General features: G+C 44.1%; 1 protein-coding gene and 1 long non-coding RNA gene across 4 annotated transcripts in view; one reads left to right on the forward strand and one right to left on the reverse strand.

Moving 5' to 3' along the window:
- LOC113606380 (uncharacterized) overlaps nt 1-15,392 on the reverse strand; it is a 30,572-nt gene extending 15,180 nt beyond the window's left edge. The window contains exon 1 of the long non-coding RNA XR_003427510.1: nt 10,557-15,392. This is a non-coding gene — a long non-coding RNA (uncharacterized LOC113606380). The remainder of the gene's footprint in view (nt 1-10,556) is intronic.
- The window catches only part of KCNJ16 (potassium inwardly rectifying channel subfamily J member 16), a 30,098-nt gene extending 8,534 nt beyond the window's left edge, over nt 1-21,564 (forward strand). For 2 of the 3 annotated variants that reach the window (XM_027080516.1, XM_027080515.1), the window contains exon 2: nt 18,034-21,564. In XM_027080516.1, the coding sequence (XP_026936317.1) occupies nt 18,126-19,385 (1,260 nt within the window). In that variant the 5' untranslated portion in view covers nt 18,034-18,125 and the 3' untranslated portion in view covers nt 19,386-21,564. The remainder of the gene's footprint in view (nt 1-18,033) is intronic. The other variant, XM_027080517.1, reaches the window with a different exon arrangement.
- Nucleotides 21,565-26,045: the final 4,481 nt, after the last annotated feature.

Raw genomic sequence — 26,045 nt, forward strand, 5'->3', positions numbered from 1 at the left:
AATCCCTGGGGCACCTGGGTGGCTCCGGAACACATCCCAGAGGACTCAGCCGGAACCTCCCTCCGTGCCTGCTGCTCTGAACTCGTGCCCCAGCCCCCCTGGTGACTGGGTTCCTCTTTTCTTTTCTTTTTTTTTTTTTTTTTGGCTGAGATCAGGTCCACTTTTAATGAGGAGAAATATTTAATTTTGGGGAAATCTAACTATCATGTTTTGTGTTTCATGGTTTTGATTGCTGTGTCCTAAGAACCCTTTGCTTACACCCAACTCACAAAGATTTTCTCCTATATTTTTCTCTAAAAGCTGTGTAGTTTTTCTATTTATATTTAAGTCTGTAATAGATCTCAAGTTAATATTTGTGTTCAGTGTAGGGTAGGGGACTAGGTATATCGTTTGCTCTAGGGATATCAAGTTTTTCCAACACCATTTGTTGACTATTTTTTCTCCCATTGGATTGTTTTCATGTGTTTGTCGAAAAAAATAAAATAGGCATATAAGTATATATCAATTTCTTAGCTCTCTATTCTGTTAATTTAACCCATTTATTGATCTTTGTGCCAGTAAAGTAATTATTTTATCACCATATGTTACAGTTCATCTTGAAATTATGTAGCATAACATAAGACTTCCAAGTTTATGTTTCTCAAGTTCGCTAGGTCCTTAACAACAACAACAAAAAAACCCCACCTACGCACGGATTCTGCTTCCAGCAGGTCCTCTCCTCATTAAGGGTTAAAACTTTAGCTATGGGAGGAGATGAATTTCTTATAGTCCTTTCCCCCCAACTCTTTACTATCTGTGTGACCCCAAATAAATCCACCAAACTAGTTAAGCTTTAATTCTTCATCCCTTGCAAACTATTATATAGAGGATGGATAAACAACAAGGTCCTACTGTGTAGCACAGGGAACTACATTCAACATCTTGTGATAAACCATCATGGAAAAGAATATAAAAAAGAATATATATATATATATATATCCCAATCTCTCAATTTATCCCTCCCGTATACACACTACTGTATTTAAAATAGATCACTAATAAGGACCTACTGTACAGCACAGGAAACTCTACTCAATACTCTGTAATGACCTATATGGGAAAAGAATCTAAAAAAGAGTGGGTATGTGTATATGTACAACTGATTGACTTTGCTGTACACCTGAAACTAACACAACATTGTAAATCAACTACACCCCAATAAAATGAATTTTTAAAAATTCTTCACCCTTAAAATGGTGATGATATTGATACCTTGTTCTCAGGATTTGGGAGAAAATTAAACAAGTTCATGGATGTGAAGTGCTGGCACCTAAGAAATGTTTCTTTTCAGGCTGACGGGTATATGCAGCCCTTATTATCCTCCCTGTGTCTGGATTCCCGATGACCCTACAGCCCAGCTCCACACACAGGCTCAGTTCTTTCTGGCTACACCTCTTTGATGTGGTCGCTGTCCTGCCCGGGTGTCTCCCTGCTGCCCCCACTCCCCTCCCTTGAACTCCCCACCTCTGTGTTTCCCCTTCCTGCTCGGCCCTCGGCCTCTTACTACGTGGCTGTAACACTGATTCACAAAAGTCCTAGGAGTCTTTCCTCCCCATGCTGTCCTCTGTCAGCTCAACTGAATTCCCGTCCTTTCACAATCATAGGCGGACCTGCTTCCAAGGCACAGCCAGCACCCCTCTCCAGTGGGCAACCCGAAATCCTTGGCCTTTGACCTTAGGGGTCTGGCCGTTCTATTGCCTATCAGTCCACACACATCAGATTTGGCACCTAGAAAGGCATTACCGGATTCTCCCTAAATGCATGCTCCCAGCCATTGGGGTGATCCAGTGGGCTCCCCCGGCCCACAGGCTGCAGAGCAAGAAGCCGTGAGCACAGCCAGCCATGTTCCTCAGCCAGCTGCTGGGTCAGCCTTAGCAATGATCTCCCGAGGCTGCGAGGCTCAGAATACGGCGGTCCTCCAGCTACAGTGTTCCAAGGTGTCCCTCCAAAGCGGAAGAAGGCCCTCCCTCCCTTGCATCTAAAAAATGCTGAATTGTAATGACAATGTGTTCATCACCCTTGGGGCGTTTCTTTTGCAATGAAGATAGAAATGTGTTTTTTCTCATCCCAACCTTGGGTTGCTCTGTATTCTTTTGTGAGATAGTCAGTCAGGTGTGGCCATGACAGCAGACAGCATCGAGGCTCAGAAAAAAATCCAGAGTATTATCCTCAAACATCCTTGAGACGGGAGATGTGGCGCAGGACCACGTGGGAAAGACACCGGGGTGGTCCAGAGGCAGAAGACAGCAGCAGAGGGGAGGTCAAGTCACAGCTGGCTTCTATCGGGGTTTGCGTGAGAAACTCAAAGCAGGGCAGGATGAATAGCTTAGCTGTGGCTAGTTTGAATGATGCTGGAGAACTCTGGGTTGTTCCTGGTTGCTTGATGCCTGGCCCTGGGATGATGGGGGCAGAAGAATATTTCCTTCTTGGGTGTACAGCCACCTGGAGGAGATGTGGCCCTGGATGAGTTAGTTTGTGTATGGAAAGCGTGCCCCAGGCTGGGTCTTCTTCTATCTCTAAGGACTGGCTAGCCCTGAGGAGGGCAGTCTCTCTCCAGCCAGAATATGTCTTTGTTTTTGGTTTCCTTTTAGGATGTCAAAACATCATAATGGACAGAAAATTTTAAAACCTTTACCGTGCATAGGTATTCTTTCATCTGTGGCTTGAGCTGACAGACAGACCCTCCTTTGTCACCTAAGAAATTCAGTAAAATGAATCTCTCTTTACTGATACTAGCCTGCCACTGACCTAAAGCCCTTTCAGTTTTGGGTCCCTCTTCTCTACCCTGAATTTTTCTGGGTTTACTAACCATCGCTCTTGTATGACATGGCAGATTTCTGATCACGGTTTTAGTGTCCTTGAGGAGAGCACGCCAATGTCCTATGAACCTCAGGGAAAATGGCCTTTGCCTAGTTACAGAGATTCATAAACTCCCTAAAACACGTGCAGGAGGGCTGGGAAGGTTAGTTCTCTGATTTACTGATCACGAACCACACACACACACACACACACACCCTCCTCAGTACTGGCCGTTTACGATTAGGGCTAATCCTTCCATGAGAATCACACTTCTGGCTGCAGAAGAAATTAATGCCAAAATAAGTCTGTGTTCTTTGGATCCAAGCAGTAGGAAGCTTTATCCTTTTGCTACTTTCCTCAGGATGCTCTGTGACATCATCCACACTGGGTTGTTTTTCCCTTTGTATTCAAACACTTTGGCTTAATTCCAAAGGGCGTCCAAAGGCCACAGGCCTTCCCTGCAACCCACCCGTGGCCGTGTCATCCCACAGCTGGAAGCATTCGGCTCCGTGTAGAGGCGTCGCCCAGTTCTGTCTCTTTGATAGCATCACCCCACCCCCACCCCAGGCCTGGGCTTCCTCTGGCCTCTTTCTTTGCTGACCTTCTTTAGGTTCTGAGTGGTTCAATCCAGTGGTTTTGCTGGTTGACAGTCACTGGGGCTTGTGGGTACTGGTGTACCCACACTGGTGGCACATCATGGGCCGATCTTATCAGTAGAGTGGGTAGACGTATCTCAGGAAAGCTTGAAAACAACCACAGATGCTGAGATATTTTCCCACAACCTGCATATTTAAAGTTAGGGAATAGCATACAATCTCCTTAATTCTAGAAAACCTGGTTCAAGCCTTTCCTACAAAAGATATGTACATCCAAGAGGATGACATTAACTTTTTCTTTTTTTGCGGTACGCAAGCCTCTCACTGCCGTGGCCTCTCCCGTTGTGGAGCACAGGCTCTGGATGCGCAGGCTCAGCGGCCATGGCTCACGGGCCCAGCCGCTCCGCGGCATGTAGGATCCTCCCGGACCAGGGCACGTACCTGTGTCCCCTGCATCGGCAGGCGGACTCTCAACCACTGCGCCACCAGGGAAGCCCGACATTAACTTTTATGCACCATTTAGAATCTAGTTATAGAGACCTGGATTGCAATCCTGCTTCTTTCACTTTCCACCTCTGTGATAGATAGTAAACAACTTCTTTTCTCTAAGTTTTAGTTTGTTAATTTGCAAAGCAAAAAAAAAAAAAAGGTAAAATAAAACAAGCATTTCAGGTTTTTTGCTAAAATTAGGGGAGAGTGACACAGAACTCAGGCACTGAGAGAAGAGACCCAGCTGGACGGAGGGGCAGGTGCCACTAGCAGTGTGGGCTGGGAGCACAGAGAGACGCCTTGATTAGCATCACAGGTCGCCTATGGGCTGGACTTCCCGGGCCGCGTCATTCTGAACCACTTGGAGGTACTTTCTGGCCGCTGAGCCATCACTTTTTAGATAATCGAGATTTTGATTAGTGCTGCTCTGTTGAACTGACAGTAAAGTCTCCTTGGCAAAAGGAGCCGGCCGGGGAATACATCCTACAGATGGATAAGCTCAAAAATCCTTACGTGTTGCTTCATTACGAAGAGTGTTCTTTGATTCAAATGACAAGGATGGAGGTCAGGGGACAGGAGGTGGACCCCAGCTTTGCTTGATGACACAGGCATAGATATTGTGTTCCCACTGCCAAGGCAACCATGGACCGAGAACCCAAGAAGCAAACGGAAGCTCTTGGTTGATGGTGCTGGGGAGTGAAGTTCACAAGATTTTGGTGTCATGTAATCAAGTCCGAATGATTGACAGAACAAGTATCTCCTTGTACTGTTGTGTCTCCTCTGTTGACTGTCTGTGGTTGTGGAAGCTGGCATGGGTGTATTCACAAGCGTTTGAACATCTGTCTTTGAGGACTGGCTTCTAATTTTTTTCAATGAGGGCATCCAATCTCTCTACAGGAAATTTGCATGAGATTTGGGAGTTCAAACTGTCAATGATATTTACATTTCTCAGTTAAAAAGCCAACATTTCTTCCCCTGGCCCTAAACTCTATGCGTGGAAAAAGCTGTTTTCGTTCATAGCATATTCTTTGTGTTAAGATAATTAAACTTCTGCAGGACTGCCAGTGCTCACCAATAGAGTGAATTTTTCATAAATGTTATCTACCTTACGTGGGTGCACACTGGCATTTTGATTAAGTTGAAGCCAAAAGCTATTTTATTAGCAGAGAAAACCTTCCCCTACCTGCCCTCCTCCAACCAGCCTCAAATAAAAGGAGGCCATGCTGGCTACAGTTACAATTGTTATGAGTGATTTTTAATCAAATAAGTAGCTAAAAATTGTTGAACTTTCAAAATACATTGGAAATCTTTCTCCATGTCGCTCTGCTGTGTACATTCCTGGCTAAGAATGAGTTTTGCTTTGGCTGTGGGACATCTGTTTGCTCAAGCCAAGCACCACTCAGAGTTCCATAGGCAGTTTATCTGCTGGATGAATTAGCCCAAGGAATTAAAAATGAAAATTCCTAAACTGCCTTTTGCTCAACTACCCAGAATGTTCCCCTTGATTACATTCTGCCTGTCTGATAGCTGGACTTCAGGTCATTTTAAAAGCCAGCCACAGACAGAAATGGGGCATTCTTTTCAGAGCCTGTGATTTACTCCAAGCCAAATGCAAATCGATTCCTCACTTCTTTCCTTCTGTGGCTTATCCATGCCACCGTTTTCCTTCCTTAGCCTAGAAAATCAAGAATTAACCACAAAAGCAGAATGCTGGGGAGGTACCTCTGCACCGTAAATGCTGGGAAAAGTCTCAAACAACTACCTTTCTTTGGGGTCTACTGCGTGATGTCGCTTTGATATTCTTCCACCGGAGAAGCCTCTACTCTCAGTGGCCTGTCTTGACAGAGCGGAATGCGGTGTACTTGGCAAGACTGAGCAGCTCAGGGGCGGTAACCGTCCTCATAGTCCTCGGGAATAGTCCCCCAATGCCTCAGGCACAGTTAAAAGTCGATTGAATTGAAGAATACACAGAGGCTGTTTCCATGATCTTTTCCAGCTCATTACAGGCATTGGTATGATAGAGTCTCTTACAGCGCACATCTAAACATCTTAGCAGGAGAGGTAAGGGAAAAGTGCCCCCGTCTGCCTCAAACTCAACTCCCCAGTGTTCATCCCAATGAATATTCCAGCCTAAGAAATGCTGGGCACAGAACCACTTCTCTTTTTAAGAGAAGTCTTGCTAACCTGGGTCACCTCTGTCTGTGTAGGCATTCACAGATAATGACATGTAACCTTCCAACTTAGGTAGCGTGATTTATTCTTCTTCTCTAGCACTCTAGTGGAAACTGAAGTACGAGCAGTGGGGAAGGTATAGAAAATGAAATGCATGGAAATCCAAGAGTCTATCTAATGCACTAATTTCTGTCAGCTACCTAAATCTTCTGTTATCTGTAGTAAGAGGCTTCTTTGCCAAGTACCCTTGAAAGGGCTCAGTCTAATAGAAAGCTAATCTCATGTGATAGGCAACCCACTGCTTAAAGTATTGCATCGGTAGGCTGTCTATCTGGATCTTCCTAGGGACATCATTTGTCTTGTATTTTAAGACCTTCTCAATTTATCTGTATCAACGAGGGAAAACGGGAATGGAGATAATAGCCAATAGCAGCCGCTTTATTTTCCTTCCCGATAAAGACGTCCTGGGTTTTCATTTTGACAGCTTAAAACAGAAATTCAATCATTTAAAGGTCAAAGGAGTAGTAGACATTATCCCAGGAGTTCCTGATCTATGAGCAAATTACATCTGTGAGATCAAAGATGCCCAGAAGATTGAACAGACCAATAAATAGACTGTCTGTAATTGCCAAAAGGACAGTTTGCAGGCGGTTCTCACAAAATGGGAAAATAACAACAGAGAGATAGGACTTGGTTTTCTGTTGGAATACTATACATACCAAACTTGGAGAAGGTCAAACACGACAGCCTCTACACTTTCCATAAAATATGTTTGCTCTGGAATGAACAGTTAAGTTCAACCCGAGGAGCTCCCAAACCAAAGTACACAGGAGCTATGCAAGGCCAGTCGTAGGTAACCTGGCACTTAGAAGGCAAAGTGGGTGACTAGTACACAATAAGATCTATTCCTAGTGATACTGTGGTTCTTCCGGCAGCTCTGCCATGGCTCTTTGAAGGATATATCAGGGCAGTTAGGTGCTAGAAGGGACTTTAAAACAAGTCTGGAAATTGCCAGCCTCGTGATTCTTAGAGGAAAAAAAAAAATGGTAGGTAACTCTCAACCTCTCTCCCTCACTCTTTCTGTCTCCTCGTTGGGATCCATACTTGAACCGACTGTAGTCACAGCTACAAGCACTGCAGTTTAACTACTCCTTAAATACCGAAGACTGTGGAAGGAGCTTTGGGAACATGGCTCATTTACTCGCCCTAGCAACCTATGACCTGCCTTTTTTCATAAGGGCAAGCAGAGGCTCAGAGACTAACACGCAGGGGGCACAGTCTTACTAGCGATCGAGCAAGCCTCTGAACTCAAGTTCATGTCTGTTAGAACCCATCTTCTCCATTCTTGAAGCTTCAACATGGTGGATCTCCATCTTGAGGATATATGAGAATCAACAGGGGAGTTGGGCAGGGGAATAAATCACAATGATTGGGGGGGGATCCAAAGATCTGGAGGTATAAACGTGTTCCCCTAGGATCTCAGAAGCAGGTTGTAGTAGACTGCACTTTCCAAAAACACTCTACTGCTTGCAGGGATATCTGAATGAGGTTTCGGAGTTCATGAATAAGAATTATGAAGAACTGGCTAGGGCCAGCTCTTTAGGCAAATCTACATCATAAATATCTAATTGCCTTCTTCAAATGCATCCATTTCTAAAGATCGTTTCCCTGTGTCTTAAAAGTCCATCAACATAGACCTTAAAGTAGTTAAGTTGCAAAATAGCACAATTTTTAATATTTTCTTTCCAAAGTGATTGCAAATATTAGGATAAAAGAAAGATTCTTAAAACAGACTTTGGTATACCAAGCCAAGAAGCAAAGGCATTAGCAGTTTAATAGGTTTTGGAATGGGGAAGGGAGACGAGAGGGCACTGAGGGAGAAGAACCGCATTCGATGCTTGTTGAATCTGAACTCTGCTTTATGTAGCCCTGAATTGTGACCAGCTGCTTTCATGATTTCTCCAATTGGTCTCCAGCGGCCAGCTCTGACCCAGCTCCCTCTTCCCCCACTTCCTTGTTTTAAATGAGATCTGGTTTTACTTAGATGAATTAAATGTCACTATATTTGTTTCTGTGGATTGTTCCAGCAAAAATTACAGCATCAGTGTCTGACTTTAAATGTCTCTAAGACTGTCTGCTTCTCTGGGCTATTTATAGCTGCCTTTTAAACACGCTAATAAATGCTTTTAGGTAGCCATTGGTCTGCTCCCCCTTGATGGAGCCTCGGAATCGGTACACTTCCAAGTACCAGCTGAAAATACCTGTTTTTCTCTTCTTTGCAAAAGTAATGCATGTTCATTGTAAAATTTTTGAAATTGTAAATAGACAAATAGAAGAAAAGGGGGGAGAAAAAAAAACGATCATACCAGAGAGGGCCACAATTCACATTTTGTTTCTATCATTCTGTCTTTTCTCCATGTTTAAATGTATTTAAACTTAAAAAATTATATTGTACAAGCTGTTTTATAGTCCTCTTTCATTTTTTCCACCAAACAATATGTTTTCTATTTTTTCTGGCATTCTTCTACTCTCTCACATTTAATGACTACATTAAATATGATGAGTAATGATATGATTGTACCATTACCTATGAAACAATCCCACATTTATTAGGTGGCTAAGCCGTAGCCAAAACTTGCTACTACAAATAGCCCTACAAATTAGCCAAGTCTCTCTGCTCATTCACGATCGTTTCTTTAGGATAAATTTCTACACGCGGAGTTGCTAGATCAGAAGCCGAACCAAATTCATAGACTTTAGCCACATGTACCCAACTCACCTCCAGAAATAGTTCAAATTAAATAAATAAATATAATATAATGTAATATTATATCTTTGAAATGGCAGTATAATAACATGCATTCCTCTTAGGAGAACCACATATCTAATAATTCAATCATCATTTTAACAAATTTTATTAAACACTTTTTAGTGCCAGGCATTTATTTTTTCAACTCCAGATTTCCAGAGAGTTCTGCAGCATAGTTACACATAGTTACCATGCTAAAAATTGTCAGTTCTAGGGAAGCCGCTAAGCAAAAGTGGACAGAAAGACTTTTGTTTTTTTTTTTTAAAACTATGTATGAACTGGCAGCTAGGACAGGAGAGAGGCAAGGTAAATGGAAGCAGTTGAGAGCTGGTGTTTGGAGAACTGGCAGGGTTGATGGTTTTATGGATCTAGGAATGATGATTCTCTTGCTAGGACTGAAACCTCCTTGAGGATATTGCATTGTTTAATTCGTCTTATTCAATTATTTGTTAGTTCACTCCTTCAAAGTCTAATTAGTGAGGGTCCACATGCTGCTTCTCTCTAGCTGCTGGGGATACAGTGGTAAATAGGACGAGGAGAGCTTTTCTCAAGGAATTTACAATCTATTCTGTGGGGCAGCCCAGCCAACAAACAAACAAATCCATCAGTTAGAGGTAAGCATTTTGAAATAAATAAATCACGTTAACGAGACAAAATAACAGTATGGGGGCGAGTTTTACTTTATATCCTCATCAGACAAGACCTCTCTGGAAAGGTGGCCTTACAGATGAGACATCAGTGATGATAAGAAGCCACACAGGCAGAAAAGGAAGTGCAAAGGCCCTGGGGCAGGAACACCCTTACTTGTTAGAGTAGAGCTTAGCAAACTTTTTCTGTAGAACACCAGAGAGTAAATATTGTCGGCCTTGTGGAGCACATGGTCTCTGTTGCAACTACCGGGGTCTACAGGGGAAACGTGGCAGTAAGGAGCCATAGGCCATGAATAAGCAATGGTCTGAATGTGTTTCAGTCAAAGTTTATTTACAAAACAACCGAAGAGTTGGACGTGCCCCATGGACTGTAGTTTTCTGCCCCCTGCGTTAGTGAAAAAGGGAGATTTGATAAGGAGAGAGAGTGAATGGTGAGAAGACTGGGAGATAATTTTCAGAGATGGGCAGGGGTCAGATATATACAATCTGTATACAACACTGATTATGCACATTACTCTAATTGCAATGGGAAGACATTGGATGGTTTTAAGTAGAGGAGTGACATGTTTTGATTTTATTTTTAAAAGGAGTAGATCCAAGTACAGTAAGGGCAGAAAGAGGGGATCTCGTAGGAAGCTGTTGCTGTGGGTCCATTGAAGACCTGGTCCATTAAAGACATGGTGGTTTTGACAATGATGAGAAGTGAGTAGTTTTAAGATCTGCTTTGAAGGTGAGCCCACAGGACTTGCTGCTCATGTCCATAATGGGAGTAAAGGAGAGTGAGAGACCAGCACTCTTGCATACAGGAGATGCTTTTAAAACGTAAATTAAACTGAATTGTAACTGAGTGCTTTCTGTTTCAAGAAACAAAAGCGATCCCTTGTTAATACAAGCAGAAGAAAATATTATTGAAAAGATGTCAGGTAGCTTACAGCATCAAGGGAAGTATGAAGAGAAAGACCCTGATCTGAGCAAGATCAAGAGGCCAAATGAAGATCTAACCTCAGGAACTGTCTCCCTGGAAGCCACGGCTTGTGTCTTTCTCTGGGTGACTGAGATGTGCACCATCACACCACTGGCCTCTTGACTCTTGGTAGTTGCCTGGAATCATAGGATTCAGCATGCTTCTGTCACGTCCTCAGGAATCAAAGTCTTGTTTGTGAAGTTCTGATTGGTCGGTCCAAGTTCCCGTGACCCTCGTCCAGGTGTGGGGTGGGGAAAGGCTGTAGTGAGAAGTGGCTTCTGCCTTACCTTCCCATGTTTGCTTTGAAATTTCTCCAACCAATTTTCCGTGGCACAGCCAGAGTGATCTTTTAAAAATGCAAGCCTTGTCATGCTGTGCCCTTGGTTAGGACACTTTAATTGCTTCCACTGCTCTTGGAAGAAAGACCCAAATCTTTAATTCTACCTAGTAGGTCATTTATGCTCTGTCTCTATCTCTCTCTCCAGCTTCAAATCCCCGACCCTACCACCACTCCACCCCCTGCCTCGTATTCAGTTCTTTGGAAAGCACACCCTACTCATCTCTGAGTCACGGAGCCTCTGCAAATGCTGTTCTTCTGCCTGGGAACCTCGTTTTCCCTTTCCTCTTAGACTTGTCCTCATTGTTCAGATTGTAATCCAGACATCCATCTCTCCCAGACTCCATCAGGACCCAGGATTATAAGCTATTGCGAGAAACAGAGGAGAAACGTTCGTTCAAATTAAGGGTTAAAGGAAGATTATAAGGACAGCTTCCAAGGTGGTAGCCATTGTAGCCTTTTATATTATGCCATTCATTCCTTACAAAAACATTTTGAAATAAGTCAGCTATTGTCCTTATGTTTTAAATAAACACAATGCGGCTTAAAGATATTTGTTAAGATGCAGATATCATACAACTAAGATGTGGTAGAACCGTAACTGGAATCCAAATCTTTGATCTCCATTTTCCTGCCTTTTAACCGCGCTACTGGAGGACCATGTTGTGTAACTTGGACTGTGCCCCGTGGTAACAGGAGAAGGATATTTACATTTCAGAAATACCACGCGGGATGAAAGTGGCAAGAGATGGGTTAGCAGGCTGTTAGGTAAACCAGGTAAAACCAGGTTCTTAACTGATCAGGAAAGCTTGAATTCAGTGATAAAATGCAGATGAGTTCCTGTAATGATAGGTTCTTGTGAGAACCAGGCCTTAAGATTAGCTGAGCACAAAGGATGCAGCAGCCACACGGCACCTATCAACAGTGAGAGCCTTGACGAGAGCGCCGCAAACAAACGAAAATAGGGCAGCAAGGCGTGAGCTGAGAGCATTTTTACCCACAGCGAGAGCCAGGAGAATTGAAGAGCATCTCTCAGCTCCAATGTCGGGTCCCGGACCCAGCTCTCTCCCGTCACCCTCGTGAAATGGTACCATCGCCTCTGGTTTCAGACACTCTCCGACTTCGTACTTCATTTTGCTTTTCTCCTTGGTGTTTACGCCACGGTCTGGGTGATGATCTCCTTTTATTTATCGATGCCCAACTCTCAAATGCCGATCCCACGAGGGTGGGACTCTTCACTGATTCCTGAAGGTGGGTAGCTCTAGCACATATAGAAGCTCAAATTTTTTTAAAATGAAAAAAAAAAGAAGAAGAAGAATGAAAACAGTCAGTCACTAATTCTCCACTGGAGGATTTTAGAGACCACTGGGGAAGTGCTGTCCTTACACAATCAGGGGAAATTGAACTGTGGTCTCTTAGAGAGATGTTAAGATCTCATGATATCCAGCCTCTGCGTGAAGCCGGGTCCCGCTCAAGGTAAACTCTGAGCGACGGGGGCTGACGTCCAACCAAGACAGGGACGGGCAGGCTGATTTGCAAGATAAGAACAAGAGAAACCTTAAGAGCTGTCTCAGTAAAGCAGGTACATACCAGTTAAGACAAAGAATAAGTATGATAAGCGCCTTGTGAATTTCTTTAACCTGTTAACTTTGCCGAGCTTGTCACTCTTGTTTCCTTTAGGTTGGTTCCTCAGATTAAATAGCAAAAAAATTCTTAACGTGAGCTGGAAGTGTATGTATCGTGCACCTAAGAGTGTATGTGTGTGTTGAGAACAAGGACTAGGGGATTTTCCATTTGGTAACAGTTGTGAAAGAGAAAAGCCCCTGGGGTTTGGGGGAAGTGGTGAAAGGACAGAGAAGTGGCCCAGGTGGCTTAATGGTAGGAAATAGTGGTGACATCCGTATTTATTGGGAACCACGTGCTGTCTGCCCTGCTGTTATGCAACTGGGAAGCTCTCTGAGAAAGTTAAAGCATGTGCTCTGGTATTTTACAGAAGGGGCAACAGTGCTCATGCGATCCAGATTCAGGAGATAATTACTGAATAACTGATGTGAGCCCAGCACGGTGCAAGACGGCTGCCCATCCCTATCTCGTTCAAACCTCGCGATAACTCAGTAGCCTCGGTAACCCCAGGTCACCCTTAAAGACGCTGAGGTTCAGAGAAATGTTACGCACATCAGCCACTCGCGATGAAGAGGACAGATCTGGACCTGGAGTCTACCTCCCATGCATGATTTCTCTACAGTACCAAAAACACATTTTATTTCAGGCTATTTCTTAATAATGAGGTTATTCTCTTTCTAAACCAGAACAACCGGCTATTACAACTCATATTATTTTGGTACTGTCCTGACATCCAGAAAATGGAGAAACAGAATCCCAGGCTTCAAATTTCTTCTACTTCTTTATAAAACACAGCATCCTCTGGGGTGAGGCGGAATTTACATAGGTGATACATATTACTTAGCGGAAAACGGGGCTGCAACAAGGATCTCCAGATAAAGTTACGAGTAATATTGTCAGGCTGGATTTCTGCTGCTTCCCAGCATCTACTTCAGTTGGTTGATAACATATTATAAGTTCCTTTCCTATGATGAAACCCCTCTATTCCATAAACTGGCACAAATCTTTCTAAATTGATTCAGAAGGAGAAACTGCAAGGTTATGTCAGGGAAGAGGTAAAATCCATGGTCACCGAGAAGTTGGACCAGGGATGGAGGGTGGGGCTGGGAGGGAGGAAACGGAGAGGGAACAAAAGCTATAGGTGAAGCCACAGGCTGCTGGGGGCGGGGGGGGGGGGTGACAGCAGCTGAGAAGGAAACGTGAGACACCATGGACCTGTCAACAAAGGAGAGACTGTTTGAAATCAGGGAGTGTGCGGAAAAGGACAGGCAGAGTCCAGCAGGGACTGGGTGAAGCAGGTGTTCAGTGGCTGAATGTCGAGGTCCACCTAAGAGCGTCTGAATGTCTTATGAGGATTCCAGGCAAGATAAGGTTCAGGCTCAATTCTAAGGCAAGAAGCTGTGGGACAGGTTTTGAGCAAATAACTTGTTTGGGTTCTCCCCTAACTCGTCAAACTCCTCTTTCTTTCCTCCTCACCGACCAGAGCCCACCCCAAGTGTCGTCTGAGCACACCTCCCTGGACCTCCCTGTGGCCCCCTTCCCCCTTCCCTTACCACAGACTCTACCAAGAGGGTCTTCAAAGACAATGACCCGCATGCAGAATTCAGGCCGCGCTTTCTACTCTCTACCCCGTCAACTCTCACGTTTCCACCAAAATTTATCTCATCTAACAGTTTTGCCAGGAAAGTAACTTGATTACTGATGACTTCATGAAACTCATTTACATGCTGAAGAAAGTACTTGTTCACCTCAAAGGCCATGGGCATGAAAAAGTGAATTTTACCAAAGATATTTTAGACCTTTACTTGTAGAGCATCTCAAATTACACAGAGATGATAACTATTGCTGTTCATGTGTTTATATTAAGTAGATGCTAGGGACAGGTTCATATTTTATTATCAGAGTGACACAGGAGTGTAAAGTCTTAGCCACTGTGTTATACCTCAGCATGCTAATGGAGAGCTTAGGTTTGAAGAACTACCTGCAGAGTGGCCTGCTTGGTAAATGGCGGAATTTGAGAGGACGTGGCAAAACAGCAGAGGAATTGCTTCCAAATTGTTGAGTCTGACTGAGGCCCTTTTGTGCATTGAGCAAAGGGGACAGGTACACAGGCTGCCCCTTTGTTTTGTTGAAAATATTCCCCGTCGTTTCTATAGCCCGTTTGAAATGTGCTCTATTCATAAAGGTTTCTCCTTGAATTCATACAAAGATCTAAAAACCTGGGGACTAAAAGCAGATCTCACCAGCCAAAGTAGATGAAGGAACATTTTTTAATGTCTTGACTTAGTACCATGAGCAAAGGTCTGAGAAAAGTCGTTGTCAGGATTGGGTGTGCTCACCCCTCTGACTTTCTTTCTCACACGTGTCTGCAGTGCTTTCCTGAGTACCTTTGCAAGTTGTAATGGACTTGGATGGCGTTCTCAGGAAGAGCCACCATCCTCACCGTGCATTGCCTCTTAATCTAAGCCACGTTTGTAAAAGGACCCCATGTCACGACAAAGAAATTGCATGTAATGACAAAGGTCCTTTCTTACCTCTGTCATTAATTGCCGGGCAAAATAGTTTGAAACTGGTGTAGAAGAGGGACCTTAGATTTAGCATTTACTTTTGAGTTTTATATCCCATGATTTTGTAATTGCAGTGATCATATTTCCATTTTTATTTTTAAAGAAAGGAATTTTGCAATCAATGAAATAGCCACCATCAGTTTCAGGAGAGCAGGGAACACAGCATGTGAGAAGAAATACAGAAGTAGGAGCACTGAAAATACTTTTTCATCATGGAATCGATGGGGACAAGATGATTAGGAAAGCATGAAGGCAATTTTAAAGCCCGGCCTCAATTCTGAGAAAAACAAATGTTAAATATAGAATGTCCAGTCAATCAGTAAGCCTTATCTTCTGTTACTTAATGGCAAACAATTGGAAAAGTGCTCAAGTTAACACAGCATATGAAAGAAGAGATTAATAAATAAACATCTGTGTCGTCTAGCCATTTTGACAAAAGGGCCGCTGTAAACGCCTTAGCTCATGGTGTCAGCTGAGAGATGGTTACTATTAAATAAGATTAGTTTGGTTATGATCTATCATTTAGCTTGAAAACAGTTGTCTTTTTGGAAATGCATCATTTACGTGGTGGGAGAAGCAAAGGATAGATGAATAAAAGTATGCATTCAAACAGAATCTGAAAGCGTTTCTCTGGATAAGTTGAAATGAATGATCGTGATAATAACCCACTGCAGAGGACGTGACGGGTTGGGGGTAGAATTCTCACAGCTGTTAACTTGGATCCCTGAAATTGTTCCGTTATTCAGAAGTAATTTTTCTACATACTCACATTTGCTCACTTGTAGCTTGCATTAGTGAAGTTTCATTCACCAGTTAGCATACTGTTGAAGGTATATTAAAAATGGCTTGTTTATAACAGTTGTTGGCACTCCCGGAATTCACAGGGACGCCGACCAAACGCCACTGCAAATAAAAACCTTTCCTTTTTCTTTTGGTGGCAGGAAAGAGCAGAGTCACACAGTAGCTCTTGATTTATGAATCGAATGGTGCTTTCTCATTCTCAGACTCCCACGATGCGTACAGTTCCCTTTAAGGAACTGGGTTAGAAGGAAGCCTTTACCAAGAAAATAACCCTACCTCCAAATCTCCTTCTTAATTTGCAATCATGTGGGCCTTTGATTATAACTGTCCCGCTCTCATGCCTTGAATGATCATGTGAGAGGGAGTGGAAACTGACGACCGTGAATAGCTTCTTGTTTGTAAAGTGTCCTTCAATGGCAAGTCAGACAGGAACCTACAACGAATCACATATATTCTGGGCAAAATCTGTGGGAGTATTTTACCTTCAACATTCCAATAAGCATCTTGTCAGCCTTGGGTCCCATCCTGAAAGTATACAATTGTCTCCCGGAAACACGGCTGAAGTGGTGACCAAAGAGAGGCTGTAACTCTTCAAAGCAGATCCGGGGGACGGCTGGGTGAAGTGGCCAGGGCGGGCGGACAGACAGGGAGAAACGCGGACACGCCGTACAGGACATTTTGGCTGTAACCAGTGTCCATCCTAACTGTGGTCCACCAAACAAAGTGTTTAGTGTAAAGAGGGCCCGATCCCTGGAGAAGCAGAAAAATGATTCCTGTTGACTGGTGGGAAATTAACTCATTCCTCCCTTTTCCTAGCAGAGAAGGCGCTGGATAAGTACTTGGTGATTAATTGTCTTGGTTGGTTTCGAGGGGTGTCTCCATGTCCGGAACGGTATTTACACCCACGGAATGTTCTGTGCTGCCGAGTGGCAGGATCCTCTAATCCAGAGCCTTGCCTCCCCCTTCCACGCCCCTCCTGCACCTGGCACAGGTAGATGATGTGGAAAACATATTCTAGTAATTACTAAACTGTTAACATTGGGCCCCAGTGACTCCTTTTTTGGCAGAAAAGTAACTAAGGACCATTTAATACTGAAAGTTTGAAACTTACTTTGAGATTTGAGCTGGAAAACTATTGGTCTATATCAAGGATGCTAAAAGCAATAATAAGAGTATGTATCAATATAAGTTGATCTTTTAAAGACTGAATGGATTTGGAGGGAGGAAAATGATTGTGCCCAGTCATAGCTGTGAAACTGTCAGCAATACAGTGAAGAGCTGGTGAGAAGAGTCCAATTGCAGCATTCTCCCTTTAAGAGGGAAGCAAGATTAGCAGCAACCTTGGCAAATTTTCGGCTTCTTTTCAGAGGGAAAGAGAAAAGCTTCCAGTGTCCAAAAAAAAAAAAGAAAAAGAAAAGGAAAAGAAAGAAAGAAAAAAGAAAAAAGGATGGATGTTTTGAAACAAAGGCAGAAGCAATCTTATACTTTATTGAAAGCTTACCTGGGAGTGGTTTTAACTCCTCTGGGGTTAAGAAAGATTTTTTTCCTCTCAAGACCGAAGGTGGAGCTAGGGTAAAGGAATTGGATCTGAAATAGCATCCCTGTCAGTTCTGTTCTGAAAAGTACACAGGGAGGAAAAATCTCCGTGGAAGAGAGAGGAGGCCACAGGTGCAGAAGGCGAGGGACCGTCTATGATACAACCTGTATGTAAGTTACATTGTAACAGGAACGTAGAAACCCTTAACTGCCTCTTTTTTCTAAGGAAAACCATCTGACTTAGAAAGCCTCTAAGACGGCTAGACAAATACCTGAGTTCTATTTTGCCTTTTTACCTTACAGATTATTTTGTTTTCTAAATGCCCTCAGGCCAGAAGAGTCTACGAAATGAAGACAATTTTTTTTTTTTTTTATGTCAGGTCAGAAGAGGTAGTGAGGACTCATTTGGGATAATCATAGTGTTTACTGAAGCCTTATGCATGTATAAAAATGTTATTTTCTCTAATCGCATATTTTGTTCCTGTAATGACTGAGTTGAATTCTAAACTGAACTGAGTAATCAATACTTAATGCCTCTGTCGGGCAAATCAAGTCGTAGCTGTTTCAGATGGCAGCAGATTGCTTCCAGTGGGGCACGTGGCTCTAGAGATGGAAATTAAAAGCAAGTGTGTCGAATTTTCTGTTTTTCAGGTTTGAAGTGAAAACTCACAAACAGCAGTCAGTACCCCTAGAACAGTCGCCGCCCCAGGAGCCACCCGGATGCCCGAAGGGCAGTAGAAAGCATGAGCTTCTACGGCAGCAGCTACCCGATCGTGAACGTGGACCCCAAATACCCAGGCTACCCCCAGGAGCACGTTCTAGCCGAGAAGCGAAGAGCCAGGAGGCGTCTCCTGCATAAAGACGGCAGCTGTAACGTGTACTTCAAGCACATTTTTGGAGAATGGGGCAGCTACGTGGTGGACATCTTCACCACCCTCGTGGACACCAAGTGGCGTCACATGTTCGTGATATTCTCGTTGTCTTACATTCTCTCCTGGTTGATATTTGGCTCTATCTTCTGGCTCATAGCCTTCCATCACGGAGACCTGTTGAACGATCCCGACATCACGCCTTGTGTGGACAACGTCCATTCCTTCACGGGGGCGTTTCTATTCTCCCTGGAGACCCAGACCACCATCGGGTACGGTTCCCGCTGTGTCACCGAGGAATGTTCTGCGGCCGTGCTCATGGTGATCCTTCAGTCCATCTTAAGCAGCATCATAAACACCTTCATCATTGGGGCTGCCTTGGCCAAAATGGCGACCGCCAGGAAGAGAGCCCAGACCATCCGGTTCAGCTACTTCGCCCTCATCGGCATGAGAGACGGGAAACTTTGCCTCATGTGGCGCATCGGTGAATTCCGCCCCAACCACGTGGTAGAAGGCACGGTCAGGGCCCAGCTTCTCCGCTACACGGAAGACAGCGACGGGCGGATGACGATGGCATTTAAGGACCTAAAGTTAGTCAATGACCAGATCATCCTTGTTACACCAGTAACGATCGTTCATGAAATCGACCACGAGAGCCCTCTGTATGCCCTTGACCGAAAAGCCGTGGCCAAAGATAACTTCGAGATTTTGGTGACGTTTATCTATACTGGCGACTCTACCGGGACTTCTCACCAATCCAGGAGTTCCTACGTTCCCCGAGAAATTCTCTGGGGCCATAGGTTTAATGATGTCTTGGAAGTGAAGAGAAAGTATTACAAAGTGAACTGCTTACAGTTCGAGGGCAGCGTGGAAGTCTATGCTCCCTTTTGCAGCGCCAAGCAACTGGACTGGAAGGACCAGCAGATCCACAACATGGGAAAAGGCCCGCCAGCCCAAGGACCCGGCACATCAGACACCAATGTCAGAAGAAGGTCATTTAGCGCCGTTGCCATCGTCAGCAGCTGTGAAAACCCAGAGGAGACCACCACGTCTGGCACGGATCAGTGTAAGGAAGCGCCTTATCAGAAAGCTCTCCTGACTTTGAATCGGATCTCTGTAGAATCCCAAATGTAGTCCTGAGTTGTAAGTACGAGGGCTCCCAGTCAATGTTTTTACCCCCTAGCCCATCGCCTTAAGGCAAGTAGTTATCAACAGAGCTTTTAAAGAAGGTGATAGCTGTCTTTGATGGTGAAGGAAGATAAACAGAGCAGGTTAAACTTGATAAAAGATATCTAAGCATTACATCGCATCCAACTGTTTAACTTTTTTTTTTTTGGCTAGCAAATTTTGTGTTAGGGGTGCTATTAAGAGGCCTAATTGATTAATTTAAATTTCATCTCCTTTTGTTATTCCGTATACTTGTATTGTCAGTTGGAGGTATAATATTCAATAATGGGGAACAAAGGTAGGACACTGGGATAATAGAAAGTAGAAAGGAGAATAGCATGAATAATAAAAATTTTAAATGGATCCAAATCGGTAGTATGAGTTACCTATAAAGACATTATATCATATAATCAAGATGTGCAAGGGATGCGTTCGGTAGATTGTAACGTTGAGCTGTTTAACTGTGAAATCAGTCCCTGTGTTTGCCCCTCAGAGTGTCTCAGTATCAGCTGGCAGAGGCAGTGGCCGTAGGAAGTAACAATGCCCCCGGTTCTGACGGTGAATCCCCTGCCACTTGCCAGGTAATGATCAAGCAGTGCTAGAAGCTACTTTTTCTCTCATCCGTGAGGCAGAAGAAAAGTTGGCGTTATTACTCAGAGAGGTATTTCTCTCTTAAATGCTCTGTTTGACTCCAACAAATGGCTGGGGGGGGGGGGGCAGAAATAAGGCAAACAGGAGCTTTGTAAAGTGTGTGACAAGGGGACTGCTTATGTCCACCTCCCCACACCTTCTTTGAGGAAGGACAAGAAGAAGGATCGGGACCCTAGAGATAGGGTGAGGGAATGGAGAGCCGTAAACATCCTCAGACTCTTTGAGAGAAAACGTGTTCCTGGGTCCTGGAAGACTGGAGCTCTGGCTACACAAGGGATGGAACCCTGGTTTTTTTTTTTTTTTTTTTTTAGCAGTTACGGTGGGGTTAGGAGGTGGGGAGGCTGTGAGGGGAAAAGTATTTATTTGTGCCGAGAAGCAATTATGTAAGTTTCCCATATGGGTCACTTTAGAAAACACAAATAACTTGAATTGTGAATTTTAAGAAACGCTTCCATTGAACGTGGAACAATCATTTAAATGCAGGATTTTGTGAATATAATTAAGGTGATTTTAATGCACATTATGAAGTGGGTCAGCTAAGTGCTTTAGAATTGCTTAAATTGTAGGACAGGAGATAACTGTGTGTACTCTATTTCCACCTTAAAAGATGTTAATCATGATTACTTTAAACACAAATCCAATCACCTGCGAGTGAAGAGGCACTCACTCTAAGCTTTATCAGTTGAAGACTTACGAGCTATATTCCGAATTATCTGTGTTATTTTTTACATTCTTGCTGAGCTGGTAATAAGTATATGCCATAGGTTTTCACGTGTTTATTTTATTTAAATATATATATACACACACACAGTTTTTGCTTTTTTCTGGAAAATCTCTCTCTCTCTCTCTCTCCTCATTTAAATTAAAGCACACAAGTAAATTTTACTGAATCGCAGTCCAAGATTACCAATAGAAGTAAAATGTATAGGTATATAAAGTTTTTCTTTTGTTTGCCTTCTTTTTTCTCCTTTTTCCTTCCTCCCTCCCTGCTTTCCTTCTTTCCTTTTCCTCCTCCTTTCTTTTGCCTGTGAGCAATAGTTATTTTATGATGCACAAGTGCAAAGCTTGTGTTCCTGTTGTTGTATGGATAAGAGATCTGTTCAGGTCACAGGTTGCAAAATCGTCCTGAAACTTAACATCAGAGTGCTAAATAATGCGTTTCTTTTTTCCAGTCTTGTTTCAGGAACGCAAAACCCATGTTTTTAAAACTGCACATGCCCTGTAGATTCGGATTTTGGAGCAGCAATTACTCAGCTAAATTAGAATATTACAATCTACCAAGTAGAAAACAGCCAACACTACAACAAACAAACTTGCCCCCTTTTTTGGCATGTTTCACACCCGTCTAGTTTCATTCACTTTCCTTCCTGGACTCTGCTCCTTCGCGATCTTGCTTTGTTAGTATCCGGATAGAGGTGTCACTGTCCAGTAAACACACTCTGTCGGGCTTCGTGCCTCTTCCATCAAATTCTCTTACCCAGAATAGAATGTACAATCAGCAACCCCATGTAATATTTATCTCCCATTTTCTGTTTAGATTGATAACACACTTTGACACCCCAATGAGTTACATAATAATAAAGATCTTAAAATTGTGCAAAAAGTGTGTGCCTATGCTAGTGGAAATTCTGTGGCTGTGGTCAGCAGGGGGGACAGGGCACCCAAACCGAGATTGCTGTTTCATAGAGTTAGGATGTGGGCAGAATTAGAAACCATTTTTTATTCGTTTCTAACAGCTTGCAGAACAGCTCTATTCAAATGAACAATTAAGTGCTCCTGTAAGCATTGCTAGAAACCTCCCTGCAAAATAGCATTTCTAGTTGGAAGTGCTCTGTCGATGATGAGAATATTTTTTCTTCTGGCATTCGTCTCCCCCTAAAAAAGACATTATTCCGTAGACCCAATTAGAAAATAAATCGTGAAGTCAAGGCGCTGCTCCACCGTGTTTTATAGCCCGGGAGGAGGGAACACAGGAAGAGAGAAGGAAACGCTGTTTCCATGGACCACCAGCTCATCAAGTACCCTTAGGGGCTTTGCACAGATACACTTAATCCCCACACAGAAGACAAAGGGGTGGATATTTTTAATTTCCACGTCATCAAATATCTCATTCTTAACTTCATCCTGACTGACACATTCCCAACTGGGATAATAAAGTGCCCAGGTTAAAAAAAAATTCCAACTGTGTTTCCCAGTCTCCCTTGCAGCCGAGGGTGGAGTGGAGGGTATGCTTCTGTGACATAGTTCTGACCCACAAGGTGCCAGCAGAACTCTCTGGATGTGACTTCTAAGAAGGCTCTTTGGCTGCGGCTGACTTAGCGGTCAAAGGCCCTCTTACCTTCATGCATTCGTCCTCTTCCTCACCTGGGCCTCAGACTTGGCGGCTGGCGCTCCTGAAGCCCTTCTCTTAAGAGTGAGAATCAGGGATGCTCCTGACGAGGGAAACTGGACGAGTAAGAAAGAGCGCAGCGCTTCCCTGGTGGCGCTGCGGTTGAGAGTCCGCCTGCCGATGCAGGGGTTCGAGCCTCGGTCCGGGAGGATCCCACATGCCGCGGAGCGGCTGGGCCCGTGAGCCATGGCCGCTGAGCCTGCGTGTCCGGAGCCTGTGCTCCGCAACGGGAGAGGCCACAACAGTGAGAGGCCCGCGTACCGCAAAAAAAAAAAGAAAAAAAGAGCGCAAGCCGAAATTGCACATCTGCAGACTTCTGCAGGGGTGACAATAAATACGATTCCAAACTGACAGAGTGAGCCGTAGATCTAGAGGGAATTAACCAGGAAACAGAGGCTGGGAAGGAAAAAGAGGATGTACCAGTTATGTCCAACCTGAACTTGTAGATGCCATTTCACGGAGCGGGTCTCTGTGGAAACCACATATTTTCTGGGAGAGTTGAGGAAATACCGCTATGATTGTAAAACAAATACAAAAGAATTACTTTAGGCCTGGAAATCCCTCTGAGACAGTGAGGGCCGAGTGACCTTGATAAGATAACGGGCCAGGCCTGCTGTCGGGCTGCCCTTAACCTTCTTCCATCCCTCCTGCAGAATTACATTCTGTGTTTTAATGGTGACCTGAAATCTCTGCAGACTCAGGCCGGCAAGCACCGTACAGCTTGGGCAGGAAAGCAGAACTCTACCGAGGCTGTGTTTAAGAACCCCCGGCGAGATCAGACTGCATGAGTTCATCCACGTGGACTCTGAATATATAATATACCAAGGAACCCAGACCCTGACTTTAAATAGTCGTACTTCGTTCCGTCTGAGTTGGCCAGGGTACGTGAGGCAGATTCTCTGGACCACTCTCCTTTAAATGATTGGGCGCTCATTCTACTCGGTTTAAAATACTCCATTAGTTCCATCCATTATAAGCATTGATTCTTCCATTCTGAATATGCTGTGAGACACTATAAGCCCCTGAGTTGTTTTGTTTTTTTTTAAGGTAAGCTTTGCCTTTGGACTTCTAGAAACATCCTTTACACCCTTGGCACTCTCTAAATCACAAAGCCCTGCCCCACTTCTAAGTTTGCTGCAGCCAATCTCTCACTCTCTAACTTTCACTTTTAAAAGCACTATGACCCGTGCTCTGGAGAAGAAACTTGTGCACCACACGCAGAATGCAAGGAGGAATAACACAGACAAAGCAGCAGGGAGGCACTTGGCAAACTCTCTGCAAAGGCTGTCTTGGGTGGGAGGGCTTTAAAAATGAAAGCTAGTAACAGACGCAGTTTGAATCCATCTGTGGGCAGAGAGCAAGCAAGGCCTCCTACAGGGACGTTTTCCTGAAGAGGCAAAAGCCTACTGTTGCCTGGACACCGCGATTCCTCCGCATTGCTTTGGAGCTTTTCTTCAGTAAGAAAAACCTTACGTCCAAGTGAATTCCCAAGTTCCTCTTTCACGGCTCTTAGTTTACTAAAGCAACTTCACACAAGCCTCTGACGACCGTGTGGTTGGGTCATGAGATTTGGCCAGGGGCAAGCAGCCTGTTGCTTCATCAGGTCACCCTGTGCTCCTTTCCTCGGGAAATATCCAGGCCTGTGGTTTGGGAGCTTTTGTGCAGAGTTTGGAGACTTAGGTCAACATGGCTGAACGTTTCAAAGTTCAGTAGACTCTGAGCTGCTGAGCACCTAGCAGGGAACGTTTAAAATAAACGCTTGCCTTTTGCTGTTTGGTCTCATTGATTTATTCTATTTTGTAAGTACTACAGAGGAAAAGAATACTGGATCTCGAGTCTGTCTGTCATCCCAAGAAAAAGCTACTGGGCTGAGATCGAGAGGCTTCTAGATAATGAAGGTAACCTGAGCTGGGTCATCACTGGTGTCAGGTTCTCCATGAAAACTCTGGAGACTCCACAGGCCGCCAAGAGAGGCAGGTTAATCATTTTCAGTTTTCAGCAGGCCCGGTGGATGAAAACCCAAACAGATACTAAGTCTTGCTAAATTACATAGCCAAAGAATGCTTTTTCTCTGTTTTGTCATTTACCACTGGGCTTATAAAACCTTCTTAATCACTATCTAAGTAACGTGAACTTGAGACAGAAAACCCCCAAGAGGTTTGGACCCTGTGAAAACTTCTTTACAGCAAGTTATCAGAAACCTTCAAATTTCCACATAAAATACTTCTGTCACGTGCGCTGCACACTGTGGTTAAAGGCTCTTTATTTGAATTGGAAGCACATGTTGGAGATCAGTTATTTATCGTGCCTTGTGTGCCTGTTGGTTCTATCTGATAGCAGCTTGCCTGGGGAGGGAGGCTGGCCGCGGGGCTGGATTCAGGCGGAGAGGCCGCGTCTGCCAGCCGCTGACACTTCCAGATGCAAAGATTCTTAAGACACCGGGGGTCATCAGCGCATCTAGTCAGAATCCACTTTACATAGGAGGAAAAATGATCTGCCCAATGAGACAAGGCCTCGGAGAGGCAGCCGCGGAAGAAATCACTACGACCAATGACCGGGGCTCTCTGGGATCCCCAGAGGCGATAATTGGTCCTGATGTGCTGCTGGAGATCAGTTTTCTTCTGTAATCGTCAAATGGGAAAAGTGACCCCTTGAAGACCCTCTGTTAAATAGAAGCCCGTTATTTTCTAGAAGTGCTCCTGAGCAGAACTGTTGGTTGGCCATTGATTTTTTTAGAGAGGCTGGAATGTGGGCAAGGGGGAAAAAAGTGTGGGAAACAGCTGATAAGAGCAACGATGAATGCCGATAATCTTTTCTAGAATGTAAACAAAGTGGTTGAATTTTAAAAGTCTCACCCGTTTCCAGGGCAATGCTAGTGCACAGTGGGGCACAGCCCCGAGCGTGGACCAGCCACCAAGCCTGTCACCTTGGAAGCAGGAGCACTGAGTCTTCCTGCAGGGCCAGCCTCAGGGGTAAGGACACACGGTGAGCAGTGGGGGGTTTTCTTCCAGTGAATGGATGTGCTCCATTTTTTGAGGCAAGCCCTAAAAGGAAAGGAGGCCAACCTGAGACAGACCCAGACACCTGGGCTGACAACGTTTGCTCTTTTTAGTAGTTGTACAACCTGGAGCAACTTAGCTGGAGGTTCTGATTCCTGCTTTCCTTATCTAGAGTTTTTCTTGCTGATTTAAGCTGAGATTGAGCGCAGGCTTACGGACCAGACTGCCTAGGTTTGGATTCTCTGTTTTCTTCCCGCATGACTTTGGGCAATTTTCTTAACTTCTCTGTGCCCCAGTTTTCTCAGCTGTGAGGAGAGGAAACTCATCGTACCCACCTTACAGTTGCTGTAAGGATTAAGCGAGATAATGTTTGTAAAGTGCTTAGAACAGTAGCTGGCACAGTACGAATGCTAATAATTGTGAGCTATTATTATTATCTCCAGCAGCAGATTCTTAGGTTCTTTTAGTGTTTTGTCAATTAATATACATTCCTTAACTTTTTTTTTTTTTTTTTTTTTTTTTTTTGTTTTCGGGCCTCTCGCTGTTTTTGCCTCTCCCGTTGCAGAGCACAGGCTCCGGACGCGCAGG

The sequence above is a fragment of the Aethalodelphis obliquidens genome, unplaced genomic scaffold (genome assembly GCF_003676395.1).
Source record: "Aethalodelphis obliquidens isolate GAN/ISIS:26980383/991018 unplaced genomic scaffold, ASM367639v1 scaffold44, whole genome shotgun sequence".
NCBI lineage: Eukaryota > Metazoa > Chordata > Mammalia > Artiodactyla > Delphinidae > Aethalodelphis > Aethalodelphis obliquidens.